The sequence below is a fragment of the Astatotilapia calliptera genome, chromosome 6, assembly GCF_900246225.1.
Source record: "Astatotilapia calliptera chromosome 6, fAstCal1.2, whole genome shotgun sequence".
NCBI lineage: Eukaryota > Metazoa > Chordata > Actinopteri > Cichliformes > Cichlidae > Astatotilapia > Astatotilapia calliptera.
This window is the reverse complement of record NC_039307.1, coordinates 12573127-12600805: the sequence shown is the minus strand read 5'-3', so window position 1 is coordinate 12600805 and position 27679 is coordinate 12573127. Positions and strand designations below refer to the sequence as shown.

At 38.4% G+C, this 27679-nt stretch overlaps 1 protein-coding gene across 6 annotated transcripts; it reads left to right on the top strand.

The window, feature by feature from the left end:
- Positions 1-753: 753 nt before the first annotated feature.
- gne (glucosamine (UDP-N-acetyl)-2-epimerase/N-acetylmannosamine kinase) lies at positions 754-26293 on the top strand. 6 transcript variants are annotated; one of them, XM_026170379.1, is made up of 15 exons: positions 754-1971; positions 12827-12850; positions 12957-13028; positions 13265-13413; positions 14091-14337; positions 14835-15042; positions 15129-15281; positions 15388-15600; positions 16140-16227; positions 17981-18191; positions 18299-18428; positions 18515-18736; positions 19510-19692; positions 21922-22038; positions 25071-26293. In XM_026170379.1, exons 1-15 carry the CDS (start codon positions 1969-1971, stop codon positions 25304-25306), a joined length of 2256 nt encoding a protein of 751 aa, XP_026026164.1. In that variant the 5' UTR covers positions 754-1968; the 3' UTR covers positions 25307-26293. The 6 variants fall into 6 exon arrangements, with proteins under 6 accessions (XP_026026164.1, XP_026026165.1, XP_026026166.1 ...); XM_026170377.1 differs by lacking the exon at positions 754-1971 and adding an exon at positions 8628-9067; XM_026170380.1 differs by lacking the exon at positions 12827-12850.
- Positions 26294-27679: the final 1386 nt, after the last annotated feature.

The following is a 27679-nucleotide window of genomic DNA, read 5'->3' as shown; positions in this document are numbered from 1 at the left end:
TGTTTAAATGGGTAACATTTTTTCATCAGAGATTAATTTAACATATATCTGTGCAAATTTTATGATTTTAATGAATATAGTTTTTTCTCTTGATACATTTTTCTACATGTTTTCCAAGCTCCTCAGCAACTCTTCAACTGCCAAATGGTACAAGTAAATCTGACACTGAATGCAGTGGACTGCTCTTTTACACAGGCAAGCACTCTCATGCAGCTTCTGTTTTCTGTTTTGGCTCATTTGGTATTTTTTTTACCCCTCAGCCATAAAAGTCTAATGGGGTATTGTTTTCACCATGCTGGGCGGGTGGATTGGCAGGCAGCGTACACACCAAAGTTTATGAATGTGATAACTTGAGAATGAGGCCTCATAGGAATTTTCAATTTATACTATAGGTGCATCATCTAAAAATCTTGGACAAGTTAGAATCACTGCGATCTTGACTTGGTCAAAGTCAAAGTTTTCATAAAATCATCCAGGATTTTCACATTTATACAACAGGTGCATCTACTAGGAGGCTAAGGGATAGCACTGGTGGCCACCAGTATTTTTTAATATATTAAAAATGATGGCACCATGTCGGTTGTGACAGCACATGGGACAGCTTTTACCCAACCACTATCAGGCTGTTTAATTCAGAATACACATCATAATTGGATATAGTACAAAAGCTGAGCACACCTTAGTCGTCTATAGTTTTTAAGTAATGTTCTCACACAGTGCAATATCATCTTTTATTTTATTGTTCATTATGTAATAGACAGTTGCATTACAGTCCTTGAACCAGGTCGACATAATTTCACACATACACAATACAACACTGCCGGGTGTTTTGTGAAATCTTAAGGCTAATTGGGAGGAGGAAAGAGCAAAGGGGGGAGGGCATGTATTAGTGTATCTCCTAATGCATTTCACACACTCACTCCTTTACTTGCTTCCGTGACTTCACAGGCCAGTTCAGTGCTCAGTCATACACTTTTCATGCTTTTCAAACGTCTTTCCACCCTCTGCTGAGTTTCCTCTAAGGGTCCATCCAAACCACCATGATGCAGTCAGTTCATGCTACTTCAGTCCTGCTTTTCAGGGAATGAACTCTGCAATGCTATAAAATAGTTATAAAATAGCATCAGTCATTGTGGGGGCTGCATCCAAGACGAAAACACTGCTGTGTAAAGGTACTGCTTAGAAAGACATTCATTTATGTGTTTCTCTAGCTGACTAGGTTCATGCCCAAAGAAATAATGTCGTCGCAATGTTTTCCTCAAGGTTAAATCATTGTAACCTGCTAGTGCTACAGTTTCTAGATTCAACATGCGTGTTGCACTATGTACTGTAACATAGTTTTAAATCATTTTTAACAATTCCAAACCATGCGTTCAGTTTTCATTTGCACAATATAACCAGTGTGTACAAATCTTTCCAGAAGAGATGTGCAGCATTCCGATTTCCCCCACCATATTTGACTACGTGTAAAGTCTAACTGCGTTATCCATATGCGTAATTTCGTTTAATTCTACGTTGTTGCCAGGTTTTTTGACGTATCTTAGCATTCCCCTGGAGTAATGATAAAGCTTAGGGGGGAAACTCAACCAATAGCACTTCCGGGTAGGGTTCAATAAAACAAAAGCTTAAAAGCGTGCACAATTGTGTTTTTAGGACAGTAACTTTACAAGGGTAAAATAACACACACACACACACACACGACCGGTATTGTTACAGATTGTGTTGAGTCCCGCCGTGTAAAAGGCGTTGATAGTGAGCGCTCTGGCTTTTATTTTGAAGGTCCAAACTATGTGCATCTGGTGTCGTCGCGATTTGCTTCATGTTTGTGTTAGCTTGAAACCCCCTCGTGTGAGAGCACCAATGTACAGTACTGGGGACGTAATCACAGAAACCCAAAAGCGGAATAGAAAAAAAGTGTGGCCATCGATGGTTTTAGCGTGAGATGAGGACGGCGTTTCTGGAGGTTTCATGGTGAGTTTCTGTAAGTGGATTTCCACAGCAATCTGATTAAAATGATGGCTACACAGATGGAAACTTCACGGAACTTTAGTATAATTTCGCCAGCTAACCATAGCTAGCTTGGAGTGTCAGGCCACTCCGAAACGTTTGTTCACTTTTTGGGGATTGTCCGGATAAAGTGTCACTCACTCAAACTGGGAAACAGCGCCCTGTAAGGGGTGTGCTGGTGTTAGCAGCACTCTTAGCTCATTTACTATATTGATTTCTAACGTGCTAGCTAACCCTAGCATAAGTTTCTGGCTAAACCAGGCGACAGCCGCCCTCATTTAAAACAGTTAAACTTCCTTGAGACAGCTATTCGTTTGAACATAAGGCGAAAATAACAAATTAGTCCGATTGTACCCGCCCGAGCATGTCTTGAATTCTTTAAACATTATTTTACGTTTAGAAAAGTCCGAAGGCAATCATTTTAATCTTTATCTAGTCTAAAAATATTTCTGGTTGCAGAAGGATGACTTTCTGCAACTGAGTTCAGCGATACGTAGTGGTGATTAATTTTTAAATAGAAATCAGGGCAAGCACTTACAAACTGGCATTATGTAAGGGGCTGTTAAGTTAACGGTCAGTCACTGGGTGTCCCTGTACCCTCTGAGCTTTACTGGGCGTGTATATTTTTACTGACCTCCTGAAAACAACTGAAAAAAATTATAATGGTTAATGTTGGCATTTAGTGTGTTATGTTGCGCCGATCGCGCCGGCCACCTATAAAACATCCACACAAGAGCATTGATGTAATTTGAGCAGGTGGGTGTGGATGAAAGTTCCAGTTAGTAGTGTAACCACATCTGCAAGACACCAGTGGTAGAACCGCCCTAAAAAAGCTTGCTTTCTTAAAAACGACATTAGATGGCAGTGTGGTATTAATGTAACGTCTCAACTTGTCTGAACTGGATGACTTGAAGATTATGGTTGGTTGGATAGAATACTCTGTCCATTTTTTAGATGTCTGAATGTTGTGTGTAAGCCTTTACAGGACAAGTGAATGAATATCATAATTGTAAAGTAAAGATCCTACAATAATACAAAGAAGACAGCAGAAAACAACCCCAACAGTCATATGACCCTCTATGAGCAAGTCGGGGTTATGAATGAGTGATGTAAAGGTGAAATAAAAATACCAGAGTGTAATGGATTGAAAATTGTAATACTTTATAAAGTATTCCTGCATATATTCAAACAGGTGTGATTACATAGCAAACCAGTAAAGAAGGATGGAAGCAGGATGTGTGCACATTTCCTGATTTATTGCTTTGTTTGCTCAGAAAAAGTATGGGAATAGTTGCTGCATATTTAAGAGTCATTTATGATTGTGTTTTATGATGTAAGCTCCACCACCACTGTCCCACCCTTGTAGATAATTATAGTCAAGCAGTATTTACTCGGTCTTGTTTGAATGCTTCAATATGTTAAGACAGTGGTTCCCAAAATTTTTTGCTAGGCCTCCCCACACACACACCCTTCTTTAACAACAATTACCGTAAGCAGATAATTAAGCAATAAATTACAGGTAGTGCTAAAATAAACTACTAACTCTTTTGTGCTACGTCCACACCTACATGAGTATTTCTGAAAACGCAGCTGTTTCTATGCGTTTGGGTCTTTCGTCCACACGTAAACGGCGTTTCGAATCACTGAAAACTTTGATTTTTAAAAACTCCCTTTTTGTGTTTACGTGCGGACGAGGAATACAGAGTTCGTCACGCAAGGTCAAAGGTATGTGCCTTTTTTTCACGTCACGCTGTGCGCCACGTTATTGTTTACATGAGCTGAATTGCAGAATGGCAGATAGAGACAAAATACTGTTGCTGTTAATCTGACTATCTGCAGGTTTTACACGTTTACATATACACACGCAGTTACTGTCCCTCCATTTAGAAAGGCAGAGGCGTCACGGTGTAATTATTTTACGTGTAGTTGTGTTTTTTTCCTGTGTAATAATATTCAACATTGCTATCAATACATTTTTCAAAAAATGCCTCTCTGTGCAAAATAGGTTCAAAAACATAAACAGCTGTGGGATACTGTTTGTCCGTGATTTGAACCGGGGAAACAAATTGTGGCAGGATCAGCCTGATATTATTTGTATCCCATTGTAACTTTACTGTATAAAGAGCTAACATCTCCAACATGTCAGGAGTAGTTAGTCATTACAAGAAGTGTTTGTGAACTAAAAATCAAGAATGTAGGATACTGTTTGTTTGTGATTTGGAGAGCCCAGCGCGTGCTCGCGACGCAGGGAAAACCAATTCTGCAGGGGAGACCTACCTTGGCACTTGTGCAGGTGAAGCCGAATGGAATATGCTTCACCATATTTTCACCACCATATTTTCACCATATTTTCTAGTCTTTGGCTTGGAAGGAAGTTGGTTTGGAAACACATTTATCTACTGCATATATTTATATTCATCTCCTGCTTTGCGTTTGTGTGCAAGCCCCGTCAAAAGTCTGTCCATTATGCTAGCAGTGTTCAAGCGCTTTTAACCTCTGTGTTAAGAGGAGCTTAAAAAAAAGGTGTTGTGACGGTCTCCGGTATGAGGAAGATTTGGTGTGCGTTCTTTTGTATGTGTTTTTGTTCATGTGTGTAGGTGGGTCTGTGTGTTTTTAAAGAGCATGAAGAAAAGCGAGTAGAACAAGATCATCAGTGCTGACAGTTGGCCTGTGCTTTGATGCCACGTTTACTGCTGTAGAAAACGGATGTACTGATGATTTAGATGTTTAAAAATAATGTTAGTAAAAATTTTGTATCCAACATAACAGCTCTGGGTCTGTGGCTCTGTGCTTTACTGGCCCATGTATATTTTTACTGGCCTGCTGAAAACAGCTGAATAAATTATAACGTTTAAATATTAAAGCAGTTTAATTAATTTATTATTTGATTTTATAAGTGTGCATCTACATTGAAACTAATCTTGAAACAGTGGATGTGGTATAATCTGTCAGCAATTGGAGGATTTCTGGGCTGAAAGCTTCATGGACAGAGAAATAGAGAGCTACTGAGTGGGCTGTGGGCTGGAAATCTCTGTACAACACGTTCAAGTCTTTGCTGCACAGTGTAAAACTATGTCCACACAGGAAGACCCTTACATTCAGTTCTTGGTCAGCTTAATGGGAAAAAAATGCAGATTATCCATGATGCCCTTTTACTCTCCTGGTCTTACCTGGGAGCTGCTTTTGACTCTGTATTGCTATTTTTGTGTTATTTGTCAGTCAGCACACCTGATCTGTATAATTTGTATACCAGGATGTTCCAGCTGTATGCGGATGGTAATGTATTTGCATAGTTCTTAATAGAATTGACAGCTTGTTGAGGCAGTGCAAACCCTGATGTCAAATATTTAACTATCATGTGTCATAACCATTATACAGTACCATAAGTTTGGTAATGGTATTCTCAGTATTTCCTTTACATGGAAGTGTCACTAAGGTTACATCGTAGTTGTCTTTAAGGTCCTCAACTGTCATTTTGTCAGGCTTTATTTGCAGTTTTTATGAGCAGTGTGCAGGAGAGAAGCAATCATGTAACTACGTCTGGCCTTAGTTGTGACTGCTCCCTATTCTTTGGAAGACGGTGTGCTATGCTGGTTGACATTATACCATTGTGTTACATAGACTGGTAATACAAGAAAAGCCTAGACTGCAAATAAGGTGTTGGCATTTGGTGTGGTGTGGACTTTGGCCTATTTGTGTCTTTGCAAACATTTTAACTGCACAACAGAACTACAGAAACTGGGTACCTTTGAAAAGGAAAGCAGTTAGATCAACTTTTAAATTCAAAGATTACTGTCATGGATGAAGAGTGTTCTTCGTGTGGATTTCTTTGTGTTGCAACATATTTACTTAGGGCAAAGCAGGAAGTACTTCCCTCTGTGCTTTTTAATGAAGACTTTATATATCTGAATGAACATTTTAGCTGCTGTTGTTCCTATTTTTCAGTGTTCTGTCACTTTTTTCCCTGTAAATAGATAATTTTTCTAAGTTACCTTGAACTCCTATGCAAATTGAGTGAAGCAGGATCCTGCAGGTCCCTGAACTACTTAAATAAACAAAGTCCTACGGAGCCAGTGAGCACTATGACTCTCAATCCGGTATGGCAGAATGGAGTACGGTGCATCATATTTGTCTCCGTTTTAATTTGAACTCCTACAGTAATTCAGTCTTATGGGAGTAGGCGGCCACTTGGGACGGTTTTGACACATGATGTAACAGCTTGCACACACATTCCAAGTTCAACTGCAACTTTCCAAGGGTTTGTCTGTGCCAGTAAGTGGGTGTGTGCACTGGCATGCAACCAGTCTTTATCAGACAATAAAAATGCTTTAGAAGTCTTAAGAGTTGAAATAACACAAGATAAGAAAACTGAAATATTCTCTTACCTCATGAACACAGACCGTAACTCAGACAAGAGAGGCCTACAGTTCTTTAGTTGTTTGGGATTCTTTTGTGAGCTCTTGGATGAGTTGACAATAGACTCTTATTTTGATTGGCTGGCCACTCCTGGGAATGTTCACCACTGTTCCAGGTTTGCTCCATTTATGGAGAATGGCTCTCACCATGGCTTGTTGCCGTCCCAAAGTGTAAAAATGGCTTTGTAGCCCTTTTTACACTGATAAATGTCACTAACATTGTTCTTGAGTCTCTTTAGATCATAGCAGTAGCAGAATACGTTTTTTGGTATTATTCAGCACAGAAGATTTGACGTGATTTTCATCGGTGCAACACAACTCTGTTACTTAACCAAAAAAATCTATTTTCCTTACAAATGTAAAACATACTGTGAATAGGCATTGTCACCGTAAACAAATAATTGACCAAACACAAATTACTTACTTTTTGTAGTTATATAAGTGATGTCTTGAATCAGTAGGTTAACAGTCAACAGCTCTTGAATGAGTTGACAATAGACTCTTATTTTGGTTGGCTGGCCCCTCCTGGGAATGTTCACCACTGTTTTATTTTTAATTTTATTTCAGAATATGTGCTTTCTTTGGTCAATATAATGGCAGTGAGAGATGTTTCAAAAAAGAAAAACCTGTTTAAGAAAGCAACTGAACAATGTGTTACACTTCCTTTTCTTTTAACGTGTTGTGTGAACTTGGGAAGCTTGTTGTATAGGTGGCATGTATATTAGCTGTTTAGCACTGCCTTTGCATATTATTGATTTTGCATAAAAAGAAAGTCCTGCTTCAATATTTATTGAAAAATACATTACATTCAGAATTATTTGTATTTATTGAATAGCATAAAGACCAATATATTTCAGAAATAAGCGGTTATCTCTTTGTACACCTTCTAACATTTGGAGATGAGTTCACTGTTGCATTCAGTGATTGATATGACTGGCTTTTGAACTGTACACAGATTTCAAGCTAGATTCTCAAACTCCTCTTTAGCGTGTTTTTTTAAAGATACGTTCAAATTTTTGTATAAGACCACGCAGCTTTCAGCTTCACCTATTGATCTTCAGTCAGCTTGGGCCCAGGCAAAGCTGGATCCTTTACAAGTGGTATAATATTTGCGTGTTTGCATGCTAAAGTGTTAGCTGTTGATGCAAGGACGAGCTGTCAATTCAGTTTCATGCTGACAGCAGATCCTGATATTGTGATTTTTCACTACATAAACATATCTGTTTTCATTGCTTCCTTAAAGCCGTTTTAAGAGATGCAATGCATAGTGACGTTTCTGTCAGTTGTGAAATGTCCCTCATTCATGACTTTATTCAGACATCCCCACATAATTAAAAACTATAGTATGGTTGCCTCCTCTTATGATTCTCTCTCAAGTCTCATGCCCTATAGGGAGAATGGTCAAAACCTGTCTGAACATGAGAATTGCCTGAGTTGCACATGTCTGCTTACAAAAGGTTAATAATTAGACCCACCACTGAATGTAACCTTTCCCTACTGGTCAGTTACAAGTCGAGGTTGTATTTGTATCCAGCTATTTGACTTTGATAAATACTTTCAGCTTCATAGGAATAATAGCGTGCTGCTTTAAATGTGAATGTTGCATGTTTTTAGGCACATGGCCCAGCACTGATGACCGTTAATTATTCAGAGAGAGAGAAAAAGGATCGTTAGGGCCTAACGGTAAATTTCAATCTGTTTTTCTTCTTCTACTGACATAGGTAAGCTGTGACACAGACTAAAAGATTAGTTGTCAAATAATTTGTTAAACATAATGTTTTAGTCTTTTTTTTTTTTTTTAATCTTTGTATTTTGAAAAAATATAGGTAAAAATATATTTGTAAAGTCAATGTTTATATGTATAAATTCAAAGTCAGTATTTGCAGTAGTGGTTATTGTATCAATATATTGTGCATAAATGTTTTCCTGTAACTATCCCTACTATGACCCCTTTAATCATTCATTTAAATTGACTTAATTAATGTAATTCAATTTAGTTTGTGCAGTTCAATTCAGTTTCATGCTGACAGCAGATTTGGTTTGATAATCACTGAATTAATTGGAGTATTTTCTTGCACCTTTTAAATGTACAGTGGCAGCTAAACACTATTTAAAGCTGCTTTAATATTTTTTGAAATTATTAGTAAATCATTACTATGCGTTTTCATTTTAGTTTAACATTGCATAGATGTTTTTTTTTTCTTTCTTTTTTTTAAACAGGGTCATGAAAAACAGCACTTAACAATTTCATGTCTATTACTGCAATAGGGAATTACTTTATTTTGTCATAATAACTAGAGGCATATGATATAGAGTATGAAGTGCCAAGCCTTTGTTCTTCATTGTTTGCTGTCACATACTCGGTGAATCATTGGCATTATTTCAATTGAACCCTACCCTCGTCTCCTGCTCCTCCCCCAGCTCTATGTCTGTGTCGCGCTACCTCTCTCACTTCCTTTCTCTCCTGCTGTGTGCTGGGTTGCGCATGCTCTCCCTTCGTTCCTCAATACGTCCATGATAACGGCAAAAACAAATCCTTGGATAATAAGAATATAATAATAACAATCAAAGATTGCTTTTTAGCCAAGAATCTGTAGAGGTGTGGCATGGATATGCATCTGGGTTCTGTGCAGATAAGTCCTCACGTAAGTCAGATGGGCCTTTTTGTCATTTAGCATGATACCATATATTTTTTTTTTGTTCGTTTGTTTTAAATCATCATCTGATTATTGCTGCTCATTTTCTTTTCTCCCTTCTGTACGTTGAGCATCTCTGTCTGCCTCCTATTGCTGTGTCATTCCTGCCTTTGCGTTCTGCATGCATCCCTGCCCCCTCCCATACCTTAATGCTGGCTGCTGATGCTGTCTTGTGATGCTTGAGTGGAACCAACCGCATGCTGAATACAATTTAGGGTAAATTACAGGATTTACCCGTGTATGTAACACCAGAATTAATGTTGCTTTAACTAAATCACAGATATAACACTTGGCATGAATACTTGGTTGAAATTGGGTTGAAGAACATGGTGCACCACACTGCTGTGATAGCTGATTGAATTCTTAATAATTAAAGTGAGGGTGCCTTTTCCTGCAGCAAAGCCCTCATTCTAAACAAAACAAAACCAGCTTTTCTATTACTTAACGGTTAACAACAGACATCATCCACATTTCTTTCAAGGTACTTGATTTTGGAGGCAATGATGGAAAGCTACAAAATGCTACTGAAAACATACTATATTTGAAAGATGTAGTGGTCCAGGCCTGAAAGTGAAGCCAATGTGGATACACCTTATACCTGCTATTTTAGCAGAAGGAAGTGGATTGTGTAGAACGCTATACATGGAAAATAGCGCTACTACCCATTTGATTTGTGACCCCAGTAAACACTTTCAGTGGAGCTCAGTGGCTAGATTCATGGCTCTGTCCTTCAGGGTAGGACCATCTTATGATACTTCAGCTTCTCAGTCTCAAACCTTGATTGTCAGATGTGGTTTCAATAGACTAGCTGCAGTTATTTCTTCAAGGCCATGCTTAGCTTACGGTACTAGTTTCTCTTGTGTTATTTCCATTAAACTCAAAAGTTTGCAACAGAGGCAGCATAATGATAACAACACACTGACTATCTGTGAGTTGCTAGCTGTATGTTCTGTGGAAGAAATATTGGCTCAAGTTTTAGGATTTCTGCTTTAAAATGGTGTTAGCACCTGACAAGAGCAAGACTGTTGATTTAGAGCTATATGCTAACAAGTGAAATGTTTACATCTTTACCGTTGTACTCAAATGCCAAGGAAAAGAAAATGTTAAGCATCACTGCTTTAGTTACATTATTGTATAACGATAGACTAACTTGGTTGTAGTTTCATATTCAAATCTTTCTCAATTTCACGATTTATTTGCATTTTTATATGTAAACATAGGTTTAAATAATTTGAATAACATCTATTTATGATTTTATTTAGATTTAACACACTATATTGTATACACGATATAGTGTGTGTATACACTATACATTGCCCTTGGTGCTAAACAAATTTCCCCTTGTGGGACAATAAAGTACTGAATTGAATTCAAACTTGTTTTTTTTCTCTAATCTGTAACCATAACATTATTCTATAAGGCAGAGATCATAGAAATTGATAAAATTAAGAACAAATTTGACAGCTCGGAACTTTTACCCCTTATGTCCTTATGTAAATTGGTCTTATTTATCTTTAGTGACAAAGGAAGATGAATGTCAAGATTTGAACAGGCTCATCTTTTACTATTGTGTTTTTAGGTGTGTCATTTATGTGCCTATTGCATCCCTTAAATGACATCGTTCAGGTTGTTTCCTTAAGACTAGCAGGATCTGGAACTACCTGTTTAAGCAGCAGAAAGACACAGAGGATGTTTCTTAGACAGTACTACAAGGCAAGATCATCACAACCAGGGCATTTTACATTAGCAGTCAGGATAAACAGGCGCACAAAAGTGTTTAACCCAGGGTAACTTAACCCAAGCTAAAAGGAGTATTTCACAGGTCATATGACCTCCTCCACAAAAAACGATCCCTATGAGTGACAGCTGTTCTACAGAAGTTATCAAATGGTGATTGAAAATCTATAAAGAACAAATAAAAACCAGTGGGGCGAACGTGGTTGGGAAGCGTATCTGTAACCGGAAGGTCGCCGGTTCGATCCCCGGGCTCTCTGTCCTGGTCGTTTCATCCTTGGGCAAGACACTTTACCCTACCGCCTACTGGTGTTGGCCAGAGGGGCCGATAGCGCGATATGGCAGCCTCGCCTCTGTCAGTCTACCCCAGGGCAGCTGTAGCTACAACTGTAGCTTGCCTCCACCAGTGTGTGAATGTGAGAGTGAATGAATAGTGGCATTGTAAAGCACTTTGGGTGCCTTGAAAAGTGCTATATAAATCCAATCATTATTATTATAAAATGCAACACTGGCAGAAGAAATTGCTGCATAAATCTAGTTATTTATCGTGCAGAGCAGTAAGATAAACATTTTAATTCCAGTTAATTAATGTATGGCCTAGCATATTTTCAGTGCTGCTTTTTATTTTTAAGGTGATGGCTACACATCACCTCTGAAATTGCTCTGAAATTTTAAACTGGATCCATTTAAAAACTTGAAGCTTACTGTCCCACAGTTTAATAAATGAGTCGATAAAAGTGATATCAATTTCAGTGATTGAACGGGCATTCTTAGTGTGGATTAGTAACTGTAATTCCTGCAGTTTAAAATAAAGTTGCATTTAAGAATGAATTTGTCAATAGGTGGTGATTTGTTGCTGCTGATCTCTAATCTTATAGCACAAAAAACCCGGGTTAACCATAAGCTTATCTGGATAAGCCAAAATCCTGATTCATAATAATGGCCTCTGGACTACCCCCCTGTTAATACTTATATTGTCTATGGCTGCATTTGTGTTGCAGTTGAACTACCTGGACACATTTTAGGGTTGGTCATTCTGAGTTGCAGAATTATGATTTAGATATGTTTTTACTATGTAGAAACTTGGACTAAATTCTATACGCCATCCAAATTGTTTGTCTTGTAGTTTTGTTAAGCTCTTTCACAGAACATCTCAAGCACATTATGGACAAACAGGGTTTTGAAACCTTCATCCATGCCACGGCTCCTCCTCCACCTTATCCTGGACTTTTTAAAAAAAAGTATTTTTTGAGACATTTTTTGAGACTTTGTAATTTGACCAACTAAATGTAATACAAAGTTCTGGCTTATCCAGATAACTTTGTAGTAAAAAAAACAACAACACATTTTTGCACATGTCGAGGAGCGTGTCAGGCTACATTTCACTGTGTGTTATACTTGTATAACTATGCATGTGACAAATAAAGAACCTTGAACCTTGAATATTATATGTTACCAGCATTAGTGATATACCTCATTTGCCTAAATATATAGACAGACTGGTAAAACACAACTGATATGGTTTCTTCCTTGCAGCAAATGGAAGCAATATTGTCTAGTGAATAAACAGAGCTATCATCATGTTGGAGGAGCTATAAATCCTTTAAAATGACATATTGCAGGATCTGGTATTTATTCAGAATAATGGGTGAATGGAAGAGGAGCAATAATTTTTTTCTCACAGAAGACAGTATGACAGTTTACATTTAAAAAGTACTATAAATTATGTCTTTGCCAATCCAAAGTTCTCGCATACGTCTTTCTGTGTTTCTGTTAAGCTGAAAGTGTTATTAGCTGCATAGCTGGTGCTACAGGTTTTCTTACGTCACATTACTAGGTGCGTCACTTTGGCCTTGTAAAGTAAAGCACTGTTGTAGAGCATGTTTTCTGTCGGGTAAATAATGTGTTAGCGTGTGTTCTTCATGTTAAATATGAATCATTTTTAGTGTAGTTTTGTTTATTTTCATGCTTCAGCCTCTGAATATTTGGAAGGCCCAAGTGAGTATGATCTGTGGGTGTTGTGTATAAAGAAAATAATGTATAAGATAATGTTTTACACATTTTTATTTTGATCTTACCTACAGCATTTTTATTTTTCCCCCAGGAGCAGTATTTTCTGAGAATGCAAAGGAACAAAGAGAAGAAATCAATGGAAAAGATGGGAGAGTCAAATCAGGTATGATTTTATGTCTTGGCTCAATTAAAAAAAAATGTATATAGTTGTTGTGAAGCAGATGCATATGTAGTATATAGTTGAAATTCAAGGATGTGTGGAGATGATAATATTCCTTCAGACCTCAGTGAAATAACTGAGAGACGTATTTCTTTGTTTTGCATACTAAATTAAAATGACAAAAACTGTCTGTGTGTGTCTTTGTGTGCGTGTGGTGGTTACACTGTTTTCTGGTTTAGTGTAAGAGGAAACTGAGGGTGTGTGTGGCAACATGCAACAGAGCAGATTATTCCAAGCTGGCCCCCATCATGTCTGGGATCAAATCCCACCCAGAAGACTTTGAACTGGAAGTTGTGGTGCTTGGTTCACATCTCATTGATGACTACGGGTAAGACGACCCAACTTTTTTCCTTTGCAAATGCCACTTTTTCTTTTCTTTTTCACTTGTGGACCTTCAGAAGATGCTCACAAAATAGCCAACAACATTTTGTTTGCTCGGTGACCTGTAAAATAAATGAAGAGTTGAAGGACACCAGTGCATCCAAACCACATAACTGATTTACTAGGAGTAAAATTACATAGCAACTCATGGGGTTTGGTTACTGAGGAAAAGATTACAGTTGTGGAGTGACGGCAAAAAAACATTGATATCAATAGTGAGTTTGAGATTTGAGAGATTTGTGATATTTATCCAGTTTTGGTGTCTAACGGATGGGATTCGAACATTTGTAAAGGAGTCAAACAACTGCACAGACAGTATAACAATGGTCTGCATGTTTTAAGCAAGACCGAGTATATAAGCCTAGAATATTCATAGAGACATGTCATATTTTCCATACTCACTCAATATTTGTGTGCAAAAGATAACTCCGATAACTTGGTCAGCATTTAAAATTTGAATCTCACATTGCCAAGTTCCAAAAATAAGCTTCCAGTCTTTTTTCTTTCTTTCTTGCATCTCAAAAACATTGCAAAAATGAAACCTTTTTGTTGCCATCCCATGATTTGGAACTTTCAGTATACATTGTGCTGTTTGCAACTTACCGAAGTGTTTTGTTTTTGCAGGAACACTTTTCGGATGATTGAGCAGGACGACTTTGACATTGGCTCGAAGCTCCACACTATTGTGAGAGGAGAGGACGAGGCTGCCATGGTGGAAAGCGTTGGGCTGGCACTTGTAAAACTCCCTGATGTTATACAGAGACTGAAACCTGACATCCTGGTCGTACACGGTGATCGTTTCGATGCTCTCGCTTTGGCTACTGCTGCAGCATTAATGAATATTAGAATACTTCACCTGGAGGGAGGAGAGGTGAGGAAACCCAGTTGAACAGTTTCTCCTTCATTAGAGGCAATTACATTTCTTGAAAGCAGCACACAATGAAAAGAAAATTAAAATATGGGGGCAATATTGCATCATAAGTACTTAGATTTTTTTTATGCATTCTGCCAGTGCAGAATCTTTTCTTCTTTTTGTTTTACCCCTCAGCTGTAAAAGGCTGATGGGCTGGGCAGGTGGACAGCTTGGACACCCAACTATGTCATAACAGTATCTCAAAAGTTGTCACCTAGAGTTATCTAATTCATACAATAGGTGCATCTTCAAAAACATGCCAGAGGAGTTTGAATTTTGGTGACCTTGACCTTGAGATCAAGTTCAGCGGTCAGGTTTTCTGAAAATCTTGTGATAACAAAAGAAGGGAGTCACCTAGAATTTAAAACATAGGGGACACTAGCTACTGGAGGATGGGGGTGGTTACATCAGTATTATTATTATTTTTTAACTCTATCCTGTGCTGCTTGTTCCAGGTTAGTGGTACAATTGATGACTCAATCCGCCATGCTATCAGTAAACTGGCCCATTACCACGCCTGCTGCACACGGATGGCAGAGCAGCACCTCATAGCTATGTGTGAGGACCACTCTCGTATCCTCCTTGCTGGCTGCCCTTCATATGACAAGCTGCTATTGTCTCATCACAGAGAGGACTACATGGATATCATCAAAAGCTGGTTGGGTATGCAGAAATATATTCACAGGACAAAATTATTTAATGAGAAATAAGTCTACGTTTGTATTTTATGTGATATTTGCATCTTGCAGATGACAAGGTCCAGGAAGGTGACTATATTGTAGCATTGCAGCACCCGGTCACGACGAACATCCAGCACTCTATTAAAATCTATGGGCTGATGCTGGATGCGTTGATTTCCTTCAACAAGAAGACTCTCATCCTCTTTCCCAACATTGATGCCGGTTAGCTCCACCTGTGCTTACTGTTTTTAAAGTCCTCTTTTCAATAAGGTTTGGACACTCAAACAAAAGTTGAGAAAAATAACATAAGCATTTCTCCTATAAACAGGAAGTAAGGAGATGGTACGTGTTATGCGAAGAAAGGGGATTGAGCAACACCCAAACTTCCGAGCAGTGAAGCACATTCCTTTTGAGCAGTTCATCCAGCTTGTGTCACATGCTGGCTGCATGATTGGAAACAGCAGCTGCGGGGTACGAGAGGCTGGGGCCTTTGGCACACCTGTCATTAACCTGGGAACAAGGCAAACAGGCAGAGAAACAGGTAGGTGTAACAAGAATGTCAATTGCCCTGAGCTTATCTCATACAAAGCTTCACAGGAGCTAAACAAAGGCGCAACGTTTTCTTCTTCTTCTTTTTTTTTTAAGTCACGCAATATCAAGAGGAAAAGGTGAAAACAAGTTACAGCGGGAATGATTATCCCATCATGAACTTTCTCATACTATTCCCATAATATCCGCTATCAATCCCATCTCCAGGAGACAAACACCCAGCACTATTAGTAGACAGTCAGGTCATCATAGTCCAAAAGACTCCACTGAGACTCATGTTTTATTTATTTTTTTAGTATATGTTAATGATTGAGTAATATAATGTCAGTATGTGTGGTATAGCTGGAAAGAATCATTTACTGGGACATGAATTAATTGTCCTTGAACATTTAAAGGATTGAGGCTGCTGGAAGACAAAATAGTACAAAAACATCAAGGTTATTTTCCTCAACCTGCCAAGCTGTATTGTTCTGCTAAATCTGTCTCAGGTTGTTTTTCTTATTAACTTGAGGACATTTTTTTTTCTCCCAGGTGAAAATGTTTTACATGTCAGAGATGCCGACACTCACAATAAAATCTACCATGCTCTGGAGCTGCAGTTTGGAAAGAGATACCCCTGGTATGGCCAGTGTACAATCTTCATTTGTCTCCTGGGTGTTTGACCAAATTTTTAACTGTGTATTTTCATTTGCCAAGCCTTCTTTCAATGAAGGAACTGCTGTATATTTTCAGTAACTTTACTTACAGTGCCAGTTAAAGTCCTGTTGAACAGGATTTCAAAAATATGTTGGAAATTACAGTCTGTCATTATCAGTTTGTCACATTCAAGTTGTGTGACCTGTTTTTCCTCTGCCAGCCAGTACTTACTTTTTGCATATCTATCAAATGAGTCAGTTGATGAATTGTCTTTGTTAAAGCCCTTTAAGATATTAGAAGTAGCAGGAAATGGCAAGATGTATATTAGGGCTGCCACGATTAGTCGACTAGTCACGATTACGTCGACTATCAAAATCGTCGACGACTAATTTAATAGTCGACGCGTCGTTTGAAGCTTTGTAAGATCCCAAAAGACGCAGGAATAATAGCAGGATTTAAGAGTGTAATAACGGACTGAAACAGAAGATGGCAGCACTGCATGTACAAGGATGCCAGCTGCCGTTAAACCCCGAAGAAGAAGAAGCTGTGTCCCAGAATTCATAGCGCAGCCCAGCTCAGTTTCCAACAATGGCGGCAGCTAGTTAGTTTTAATATTACTCTTATTATTCTTTCTGGGTCACAAAATAAACGTTTAACATATTTTCAGGCGAGAATGTAGCTGTGTAAACCTCAAATATCTGCTCAGTTTATCAGGACACCACATATTTTCAAAAGCGCTCCGACGTTTTCAGAGACGTCTGTTACCCACTAGCTCGATAGCGAGCCGGGGGCTAGGCTCACTAGAGCCGTGAGAACACCGGACTCCTGGCAAATCGTTTTCAAACCCACCGCCGTCTTTCGCTACTCAGGTTAAACATGACATATGAGTCACTTAGATAACTTAACAATGTTATTGTTTGGCTTTTTTTTAGTATTTTATTTGTTCCTGAGTAAATCAGTTTGTCTGAGATTAAAGTTATAGTTTTTACACAGCTGAATAAACATCAAGCAGACAGCTGATTATCAGAAGTGTGAGATGCTCCAGAATTTACTCCGGTGTCCTGTTATATTTTAGATAGCAAGGAGTTTATTAAACTTCACCGAAACAATCTGCAAATTTCATTAAAATTTAATAAACTATCATCTTGTCTTTATTTTTAGTTAGCACAGACCTTAAACACTTAAAGCTGTAAGCTAATGATAGTTATATTAGAGCAGATGCTGCTGGTGCAATAAGCTGTACGTTTTACGTCCAATGGATGATGATCTGATTAGTCGACTAATCGCAAAAATAATCGGTGACTAGTCGACTATCCAAATAATCGTTTGTGGCAGCCCTAATGTATATCCTATGGTATGTTTAACATAACACGTTTTGTACAGAATCAGGTCAGGCTCATTAACCAACAATAGACATGCAGGTGAATGTTATATACGTCTGTGATTATTGTGTGCAGTCTTAGAAAGAAGAAAACTGTGTTACTTTACCAAACTGTTCGTCTATAAGGCAGATTTTATCCAAATTATTTTTAAAAAAGGGGTTATGGCAGAGTCACTGTCTGTGACATAATTTAAAAAAAGGTTTGAGAATCAGGAGAAGGTAATAATGTAACAATGGGTTGCACTGAACTGTATTTGGAGTCAAAACAAAATTTTAAAAAATGTTTATATTAGCAAATATGCAAATATGCAAACACGCAAATATGTTTGTTTGTTTGTTTGTTTGTTTAAATCAGTTCTAAGATTTATGGTGATGGCAACGCAGTGCCTCGTATTCTCAAGTTTCTCCGTTCTATTGACCTGGACGAGCCTCTCCAAAAGACCTTCTGCTTCCCTCCTGTGAAAGATCCGATTTCCCAGGACATTGATCATATCCTAGAGACACAAAGTGCTTTGGCCGTCGACCTGGGAGGGACCAACCTCAGAGTGGCCATTGTCTGCATGAGGGTAGGCTGGATGAACACTAAACTTTAAATGTTTTTTTAAATGTTTCTTCATTTTCACTTTCAAAAGCTTTTGTCTGTTCTGCTGTTTTGTTTTTTAAACTTTTCCAGGGCACCATAGTGAAGAAATACAGCCAGCCCAATCCAAAGACTTTCGAGGCCAGAATGGAACTCATATTAAAGATGTGCAATGATGCCATGCGGGATGCTGTGGGCCTTAACTGTAGAATACTTGGTGTCGGTATGAAAACACACTAATACTAAAACACATTTACACATAGGAAAAAAACCCAGCACAACAATTTCAGATTTATTTCTGCTCTTTAGGAGTGTCCACTGGTGGGCGTGTAAACCCCCAAGATGGTGTGGTCCTTCACTCCACAAAGCTGATTCAGGAGTGGTCTTCTGTGGACCTAAGAACGCCCATATCAGATGCTTTACACCTACCCGTCTGGGTTGACAATGATGGCAACTGTGCTGCACTGGCAGAGAGGAAGTTTGGTCACGGCAAAGGAGTGGAGAACTTTGTCACAGTCATCACAGGAACAGGTGAGAAGTTTTTGTTTTTTAAAGTTTTTCAGATGAGGATCTTCATCTATTTGCTTGATAACTAGTGGTGCAGATGAACGTGCTTGAGCCACGCTATGATATCCCGTTCGCGTCCACTTTAGTGGCAAGATCGTTCCAAGCATGTATGAGCAGGAAAAGATTTAAGTTGTGGCTGAACTGTCCCAGGCATCTTCTGTTGCCCTAACTACTACAAATGGGTGGACCTCCAGGGCAACGGAAAGCAACGTTGACAGCTCATTATATCACAGCGGAGTGCGATATAATGAGTGGTATGGTGCATTATTGTAGGGTCTACCTTGCAATATAAAGCGCCTTGAGCTGACTGTTGCTGTGATTTGGCGCTTTATAAATAAAATTGAATTGAATTGAGTGGTAGATACAAAGCCCTATACTGCCCTATATTGTACCATAATTTTTTTTTAAATATTTGTGTGGAATGAGTCTTGAGGTGAATGTTTTTAACAGGCAAAAAATACTTCAATAAGTAAATGTTAAATTTTTGTCTTTTTTCTTTTTTTGCTAATCCGAAAATTGATCCGATCCGTGACTTTAAACCGTGATCCGATCCGAACCATGAGATTTTTGATCCGTTGCACCACTAATGATAACTGTGAGACCTGTATGAATTCAAACAAACTGCGATGATGATTTTTACAGCTGAAATAATATTTACTGCCTTATTCTTTTTGTAAATTACATCGTCTGGTTATTTAAGTCTCAGGAAGTAAAAAATATTTTGACTCTGTGTGCAGGTATTGGAGGAGGAATTATCCATCACAATGAGTTGGTCCATGGTAGTACCTTCTGTGCTGCTGAGCTGGGTCACATCATGGTTTCCCTGGAAGGCCCAGAGTGTATGTGTGGCAGCCGTGGCTGTATAGAGGCCTATGCATCTGGGATGGCCCTTCAGAGAGAGGCCAAAAAACTGCATGATGGTGAGAGATTTTTTTTGTTTTTTTGAATAGTGGATATTGGCTATGCGCTTACCAACACTTGGCTTTAGAAACCTTTGAAAATGTAAAAATTGAAATCTCTCCACAAAAACATAAACACAAAATAAATCTTTATCCAGCAGATAATCTTTTACAAGTTTTCTTACGATACCAGAGCAACAGAAAGTGCAACTAAATTTTACACCATCAACTTTTTTTTTTATAATAGAGCATTGGCAGGATCGCCTCTAACGAAATGAAAATACTTTGTCAGTGTCGTCAGGAGCAGGGTTCATATCCATGTTGCTTGTATGCTGCTGTCATGATGACAGACTATCCAAGAGTAGGGATGGGTATCGTTTAGGTTTTATCCGATACCGGTGCTAAATCGGTACTTTTGAAACGGTGCCGGTGCTCAAACCGGTGCTTAAAGAATGGAGAACAGAAAATTGGTCCAAAAACCTCTCATGTTTAGCTGGTTTTTTGTAGAAAGATAACAATGTTAGCCTTTTCTGCAGCTATGGGGCATATATGGTATCACTCTTGGCTGGAAGCAGTGCTTAAACAATGGAAAAAACACAAACTTTGTCCAAAAACCTCTCATGTTTAGCTGTTTTCCACTTTTTCTTTGGTCATTTTAGCCTTTTTGGCCAGGGTGAAGGGAGTATCTGCCATCAAACAAGAAGACAGCCGCATGTAGCTATGATGATGTTTGCTAGTTCACCTTACATGCATTAATATAATAACGTGGTTAGCCTACTCAACGTAAATTACACACGAACAACGTTAAGCTACTCACGCAGAGAAGAACGGCTGCTGCTGCCATCATCACCCGTCATCATTTCTGCTACACTGGCAGGGCTAGGGGCCAGGACTCTCCTCTTCGGGTTTTTGGGGGATGTTGCTAAATCCGGGTCCAATAACAGGCAACCCACCCGCAGTAGATGTGCTCGGTGTGAGGTCTCGCAGCAAGCTATCAAATACTGTGCATTTCTCGGCTTTTAAAAAAAAAAAACGCTATACGTCGCCAGGTGTTTCATCGGATTCGAGGTGTTACCTCCTTTGACAGTATCACCTTAAAGCACTAGTTGCAGGTTGATGAGTTTGCATCTTTTGCTGTGAAGTACAGCCAGACTTTGACCGCTTCGCTTTGGGCATTTTTAATCTGTAGCTCTGCTCTAAAAGAACGTACGTACCTGGCCCCGCCTACTATCCTCGCAAAGGTAAAATGATTGGCTAGAAGTGTATCACAGCTGAGGAAAAAAAAGCACCGAAATAAAGCACCGAAATGTGCGCTGCTTTTCTGTCTGGTTACTACCGTTTATGTCAGAACCGGTGCCATCATGGCACCGGACACCGGTACCCATCCCTACCCAAGAGTGTGAATGTATTGACACTAAGTGGTAGCAGCAGCAATCAGCATTATAGTGCAATAGTACTGAAACAGCATAAGTTCAATGTAAGCACAGAAGTAGCCTAAGTAGTGTTTACCCAGGAAATTTTAAGCAGATGCTAACACATGGCTCCTTCTTTGAGTGATAGAGATTTAACCTGCATTGATAGATGGAGTGGTCAACCTTTTATCCCCAATCATGTTTCTGACCTGTTGCCAGTTAATATTAGTATAATTAGTTCCCAACTTTTGAGATGCGTTGCTGGCATCAAATTCAAAATGAGCAAATATTTTTCATTAAATAGTAAAGTGACTCTGTTAAAATGTTTGATACGATTTTATATCTTCTGTTTTGAGTAAAATGTGGGTTTATGGGTTTGGGAAAGTGTTGTATTCTGTTTTTATTTACATTTTACACAGAAGGCCGGGGTGGGTTTTTTTGTTTGTTTGTTTGTTTGTTTTTAAATTGGGGCATGTATTTTCTTGATGGGGTAGAGAAAATTGTACCTCAACTCTTATGGTTTTATGTTGTATTCTATAATCTTTTTAAACAAATATATATTTATTGAGTTTTTGTTTAGCAACTCAGTCATCCATCACATGATAATCTGGTAAACAGTGAGATTGGTATTATTTAGATAAAACTGTATCCTGCAATGCTAGTTCCTGTTTCTTAAGCTGTAAAGTCAGTTTAAATCCAGCACAGGAATGAACGACGTCAGGAAGTAATTAAGCATAACCCTTCTTGTTGTATGTCTCAAGTGGCTTCATTCCATTTATCATTATCCATGTTCATTATCCATGTGTTTTTTGTTTGTTTGTGTGTTTGTTTTTTACAGAGGATCTGTTGAAGGTGGAGGGGATGGATATGAAACTCTCAGAGCCAATCACTGCTGCACATCTTATCAGTGCAGCCAAAATGGGAAACTCCAAAGCCGACGCTGTTCTGACCAAGGGTTAGTTCACAAAGGACACAGAGAAAATAGTAGAGAATAGTAGGTTCACCTAGCTTGAAAATGGGGTTGACAATATTTCTACCTCAGCAGTGGTCTAAATTAGAGATGGCACGATACCACTTTTTTATGTCTGATACCGATATCATAAATTTGGATATCTGCCGATACCGATATGAATCCGATATAGTGTTTTTTAATCAATAAAACTCTTTTTTTTTTTAATATCTTGCTGCATTTTGTATAAGTTCATACTCAAGTTTAAATAAACAACAACACTAAAGCTATTCTGTTATACCTGTATGTAAAAAATACACTGCACCCAAAATATTTCATAGTTCAGTAATACTGATCAATCTAATAAACTTAAACCTACTCAATCCTTACTATTCTGGTATTTTAAAGAGTACTTAGCAGAAATATTAAGCAACCTAACTAACAGGGTTGCAAACTCCCAGCGAAAAAAAAAATAGGGAACCACCCCCCACCCTCCACCTCATGATTCTTAATCGACGTAATCAACTTTAATTTGATGCAGGTTGGGAAAAAATGCACAGAAATAAATTATTTTTCAAGAATAATTAAATAGATTCAACATCTTCCTTCAACAGAATTGCAGACTGCACAGATGGTATCTTCCCAAAGGAAAAAGCACTATAGCTTACTAGGGTATATTAGACTTAACAGTTACTATATACAGTAATGGACTTCTTACATCAGATTAAAACTTTGGGTGTAAGATTCAGATAATTATTTATTAAAAGCTAGACATTTTAAATGAGAATAAGAAAGAAAAGTATGTCTTTGTGCCCCCTTTTCCCTGTGAATGCCATATAGAGATTGACAGACCACGTGATTTTCGCGCATTGCATGCCGGGAACTCGTGGCAAAACAATCCAAGTACCGCATCAAATGCAAGCATTTGCAGCACCGCAAAACGTTCATTTTCCGGTTCCAATAAATTCTTGCTTTTTCTTTGCCCCCCCAAAAAAGGAATGTACAAAACGAAGGAGAACAATGCCGGTCCGTACAAATACAGACTCGACGAAAAGACAAAGAAAAGATACGAGGAAAAAATCAAAGGAGTGAAAGGGTCAGACCCTTACGAGCACACAGAGTGGACAAAAGACGTTAGCGTGCTGCCCAACTTTCACCACGCTCAGATTTATAATTATACGCTTCTTGGAGTGAGTGCATACACTCATGAAGTTTAGTAACTTCAGGTCACTGCAACAAGCCCAGGTACAGTTTACTGACGGATGGGTGCAGGACCTTGAAATGCACCGTGTAGAACGAAAGATCATCGTACGTATCATAAGTTTACCAGTCTCACAAATCGTCTTCATAAATACACATTCGTTAACCGTTTATTAATAGGACCTTTGAGCTCAACGGTAATTAATTAGCAGTGGAAATAATTTCTGGTACCCATCACAGAAATGTAGCAGTGACAATAATACTGTATGCTGTAATCGTACTGGGCAATTAGTGATACAAAAAACCTGTTTTATCCTGTGAATAAAAGTATATGTTTTTGTCAATGTACCATAATAACAGAAGCGAAACGCAATATTGTGTCAGGACAATTCACTGTTTATGCACAATAAATAAAGGAGCATAGCGCGACCATTTCTGTTCAGCGCCAGACTTGCTTGTAACCTATATCACCAATTATGTTAAGAAAAATGACGCATTAACTACAACAGAAGACTGACCTTTGTGGGAATGCTTGGCGCAGACTAACATGTGAGCTGGAGTGTTCTGGGACGTTATATTTTGTCTTTGAATGGCTGCAATCCAGGCCATCCATCGCCTCTTTGTTACTTCGGAAACATGGCTCGAACAATTTCTCTTCAACGACATAATCCGATAACAACCGATCTCTTTACCCGTCGGCTTCCCGTGGCTGTCATGCGACCGGCTATTGCAGTTAATAATACAACAGCTTCTTGCCATTTTTGTGTTTCATTTTATCGCTGTATAACTGATTTCAATTGAAAGCCTGCGTGCGCTAGTACCTCTTGCCACGAGTTCCCAGAATTCTTTGCGGTTTTACCCCTGAATGACGTCACATTTTCAATCTCTATCGGCCCCCCTGGCTAAACTTTGCTAGATCCGCCCCTGCACAGTTACCAGCCGTCAGCTACGTAGAAAAAGATCCTGGTCTAGAAAGTAATATTAAATAAATTCTAACAGCAGCTTATCAAGCTTAAACGTGCTGCTGTTGTTCAGCCACTGGTTTCCTCTTTCTGGTGCAAAGTGGGCCAAAAACAAAGAAGAGAGACGGACTCGCGACAGAAAAGCCGATCAGCTGATCATTAAGCAGTTTCATGATTGAAGTAGCAACAGGAGAGGGAGAGAGAAGAGGCAGTTGCTCCATATATCAGTTGTTAAGCTTAATGTGGGAATGCTTTACAAACATTCAGAGATGAACTTACACACTTGCTTTGCTTCTCTCTGGGATCACAGATGAAATGCTGGTTGAGGCTACAAATACACACAGCCGCTCTATCATGTGAGCACACTGCTCCGACGTGCTACGGTTATGGGCCGAGTTACGCCATGTCGCCAAGTTTTGTGAGGTGTTTTTTTTTAATATTTAATGGATCGGATTACATTTTTTTATTTCTCTCCGATATCCGATCCAGTAATTTACGTCCGTATCGGACCGATACGTAATATTGGATCGGTCCATCTCTAGTCTAAATCTGATTTATTTTCACATGTACACAACAGCCTGAATTTAACTTAAGAGTCAATACTATAAATAAATTACTCGTGGACATATTACTGGGCATCTTACATTTACAGTAGGCATTATTTGAGTAGGAGTTTTTCTGTGGGGTTAACACAGCCGTGTGTTACCGTTTATAACACACCCCTTTTGTTATATGAAAGAAATCTCAAAACCTGGCATACACGTGGAAACAGATGGAAATAGGCAGCCTGTTATTTAGATTATGTGGTAATGTTTTAAAAGATATATTTAAAAAAAGATAAAATATAACTTCCTTATGTGTTCTTACCCTTTTTAGCCGCCACTGCACTGGGTGTGGGCATCATCAACATCCTCCACATAGTCAACCCTTCACAGGTGATTCTGTCTGGAGTCTTGGCCTCTTACTACCAGGCGCCAGTGCAGCATGTCATCTCGCAGAGAGCGCTCTTCTCTGTCCAAAACATCAAGGTTGTAACATCAGACTTGGAAGAACCAGCTTTACTTGGAGCAGCCAGCATGGTGTTAGACTATGCAACCAGAAGAATATATTAAAGAACAAAATCATTAAAACCTGCAAGGCAGTTTTGTCCCTGTGGTCTAACAAACATACAAGTACAGTTATTATTTTCCAAAGTTGAAGTCTGTTAGTCGGATTAAAATCCGGAAACACATGTGAAGTGGGAGTGGGTCTAGTGCATGGGCCAGAAATCCTAATTCTCTTTTGTATAGTATCGAGGTTGAATTAATCTCCAAAACTTATCTGTACAAGCTAGAACCTTCCTTCTGTGCTTGTGGTGTGGATGGATGGAATAGTCTATTTATAGAAACCTTGTGACCAAATTATAGCTGAATCTTGCTTCTGTTGCTTTCTTTCTATTGTAACTTTAGTTTTCTATCAATTTTGTGCGGATGTTGCATTTCCAATTGTATGGAACATACACAATTTACATTTTTAGTTTTTTTTGTGTGTTGTTGTTGTTCTTCTTCTTCTTCTTTTTTATGAATGAAATAATCTAAAATGGTATTAAGTAACTTTAAATATACACCAATCTGTCACAACATTAAAACTACAACTCACTTACATGAAGAATACCCAACAATGTGGTAGTAGTCCCCAACAGCAGCACCAGCCTTGCCTTACTATAAAGATTCAACCCACAAGACCTTTGCCCCATTTAGAGGACAAGTGGGACATGCAGAGTACTAGGCAGGTGGTTTTAATGTTGTCGGTGTTTGGTGTATAATAAACATGATTAAAACTGCTTTGGATCTATGGATGCTATAGTATGGTAAGAGGTTGGGGGGGTTGTTTGTTTGTTTGTTTTGTTTAAGTTTTTCCCAGGCTTGTTATGAAGATGTTATTCTTCTGAAGATGTACAACATGGTTTTTATGTACACCTTTATACTGCATTGCACAATACATGCTATTTGTAAGTTTTAAATACATTTCTGTGGATGTTTGTTTAATATTCATCGAGAAAATAAGTTTTAGACAATTGTAAGAAAAAGACTGAAGTTAATTAAGTATTTATTATTCAACTTTTTAGTTAGTGTCCAAAGAAAAATTGAAACTGCATAGCAGTTCAAACATTTTTTCTTTGCATCTTTGAAATGTTACAGTGAGTATACATCTAAGGTGTCATTTGACCAGATTAAAATATTTACTGTTTAGAAGGCAAAACACCTATTTAATCAATTTTTTCTTTCTTTTTTTTTTTTTTTTATTAATTTTCAAATTTTGATGTCTTCAGTTTTGTTTTAAAACTTATAAATGTTTAATTTATGCATTAAACATGCATTGAGGTCTTTATGAGGTTTTCACCTGAAATGCTTTTCCAGTGGACCTGAAGGAATTCCTACAAATGTTGAGCACTCGATAGTGGCTCCTCTCCTATCTGTTGACCAGATCAGTTTTAATATTAACGAACAAACACTGAACACTTTACGCCGATTCATCTGCTTGTTAACGCAAATATCTAATCACGTCACAAAGCTCAGAACTTCTTAAACTTGTTTCATGAACACGCCAGTGTAGTAAAAAAAAACCTCCAAAGTCACCAGATCTCAATCCAACGCAGCACCTTTGGGATGTGGTGGAAGGGGAAGACTGGCTTCATGGATGTCTAGCCGACAAATCTGCAGCAACTGCGTGTGGCTATCAACATGGACCAAGATGTTTATTTTATCTTGTTGAATCTGTGCTAGCAACAGTTAAGCCAGTTTTGAATCTAAAAGGCTGTTGATATTTGTGTAATAAAGAACTTTTAATTACCACCGTTTGCAAGTTTCACTGCCGAGAATATGAGGCTGTTTTTTTTACACCTTTGTTCTTTTTGCTCATTGATGAAATCAATGACTGAAAAAGCAAGAATTAATAAGTCAAAAAAAGCCAATGGTGATAACTTCTAACAAGTTAGGTCCAATGACAAATATAAAGATGAATTGCACTAAAAATGTATGCAAAATTCTGCCAGGCAGTTGTTGAAAGAAAGTGCATCTTGTAGTAGAGTGTAAGTCTATGAAAAAAAATCAAGCTATCAATTTTCATCTCATTTATGATCCCTTTCAAAGCCACCAGGGCCCGTATCCCTAAAGATTCTGAGAATCCTCTCAGAGAGCTCCTAACTTAACCTAAAAATTCCTTGCCAGGAGTTTTAGCTTAGAAGTGATTCCAGAACATTTTCAGTGAACTCTGAGCAAGGAATGGATGGAAAATCCTATCTTAGTGAGGAGGTGTGGTTGACCCCGTTGCTAGGTATGAGTCATCATTTCAAAAGCCGTGATTGGTTGATCCTACAAGTTTGATGGAAATGAGCTTTTGGTGATAATGAGCAAAGGATGTACCCTCAAATCAATAAACATAATTATACACTCTAATCTTATGCTGACTGTAATTGTAAATAATATTTCACATTCAAGAAAATA

What these genes read in the sequence shown, in the direction of transcription:
- gne (XM_026170377.1), top strand. Translation starts at nt 9,029, where the DNA reads ATGGATATGCATCTGGGTTCTGTGCAGATAAGTCCTCAC. An exon ending in TGAATATTTGGAAGGCCCAA is followed by an intron (nt 12,851 to 12,956) that starts GTGAGTATGATC and finishes TTTTTCCCCCAG; the next exon opens with GAGCAGTATTTTCTGAGAAT. An exon ending in TATCATCAAAAGCTGGTTGG is followed by an intron (nt 15,043 to 15,128) that starts GTATGCAGAAAT and finishes TGCATCTTGCAG; the next exon opens with ATGACAAGGTCCAGGAAGGT.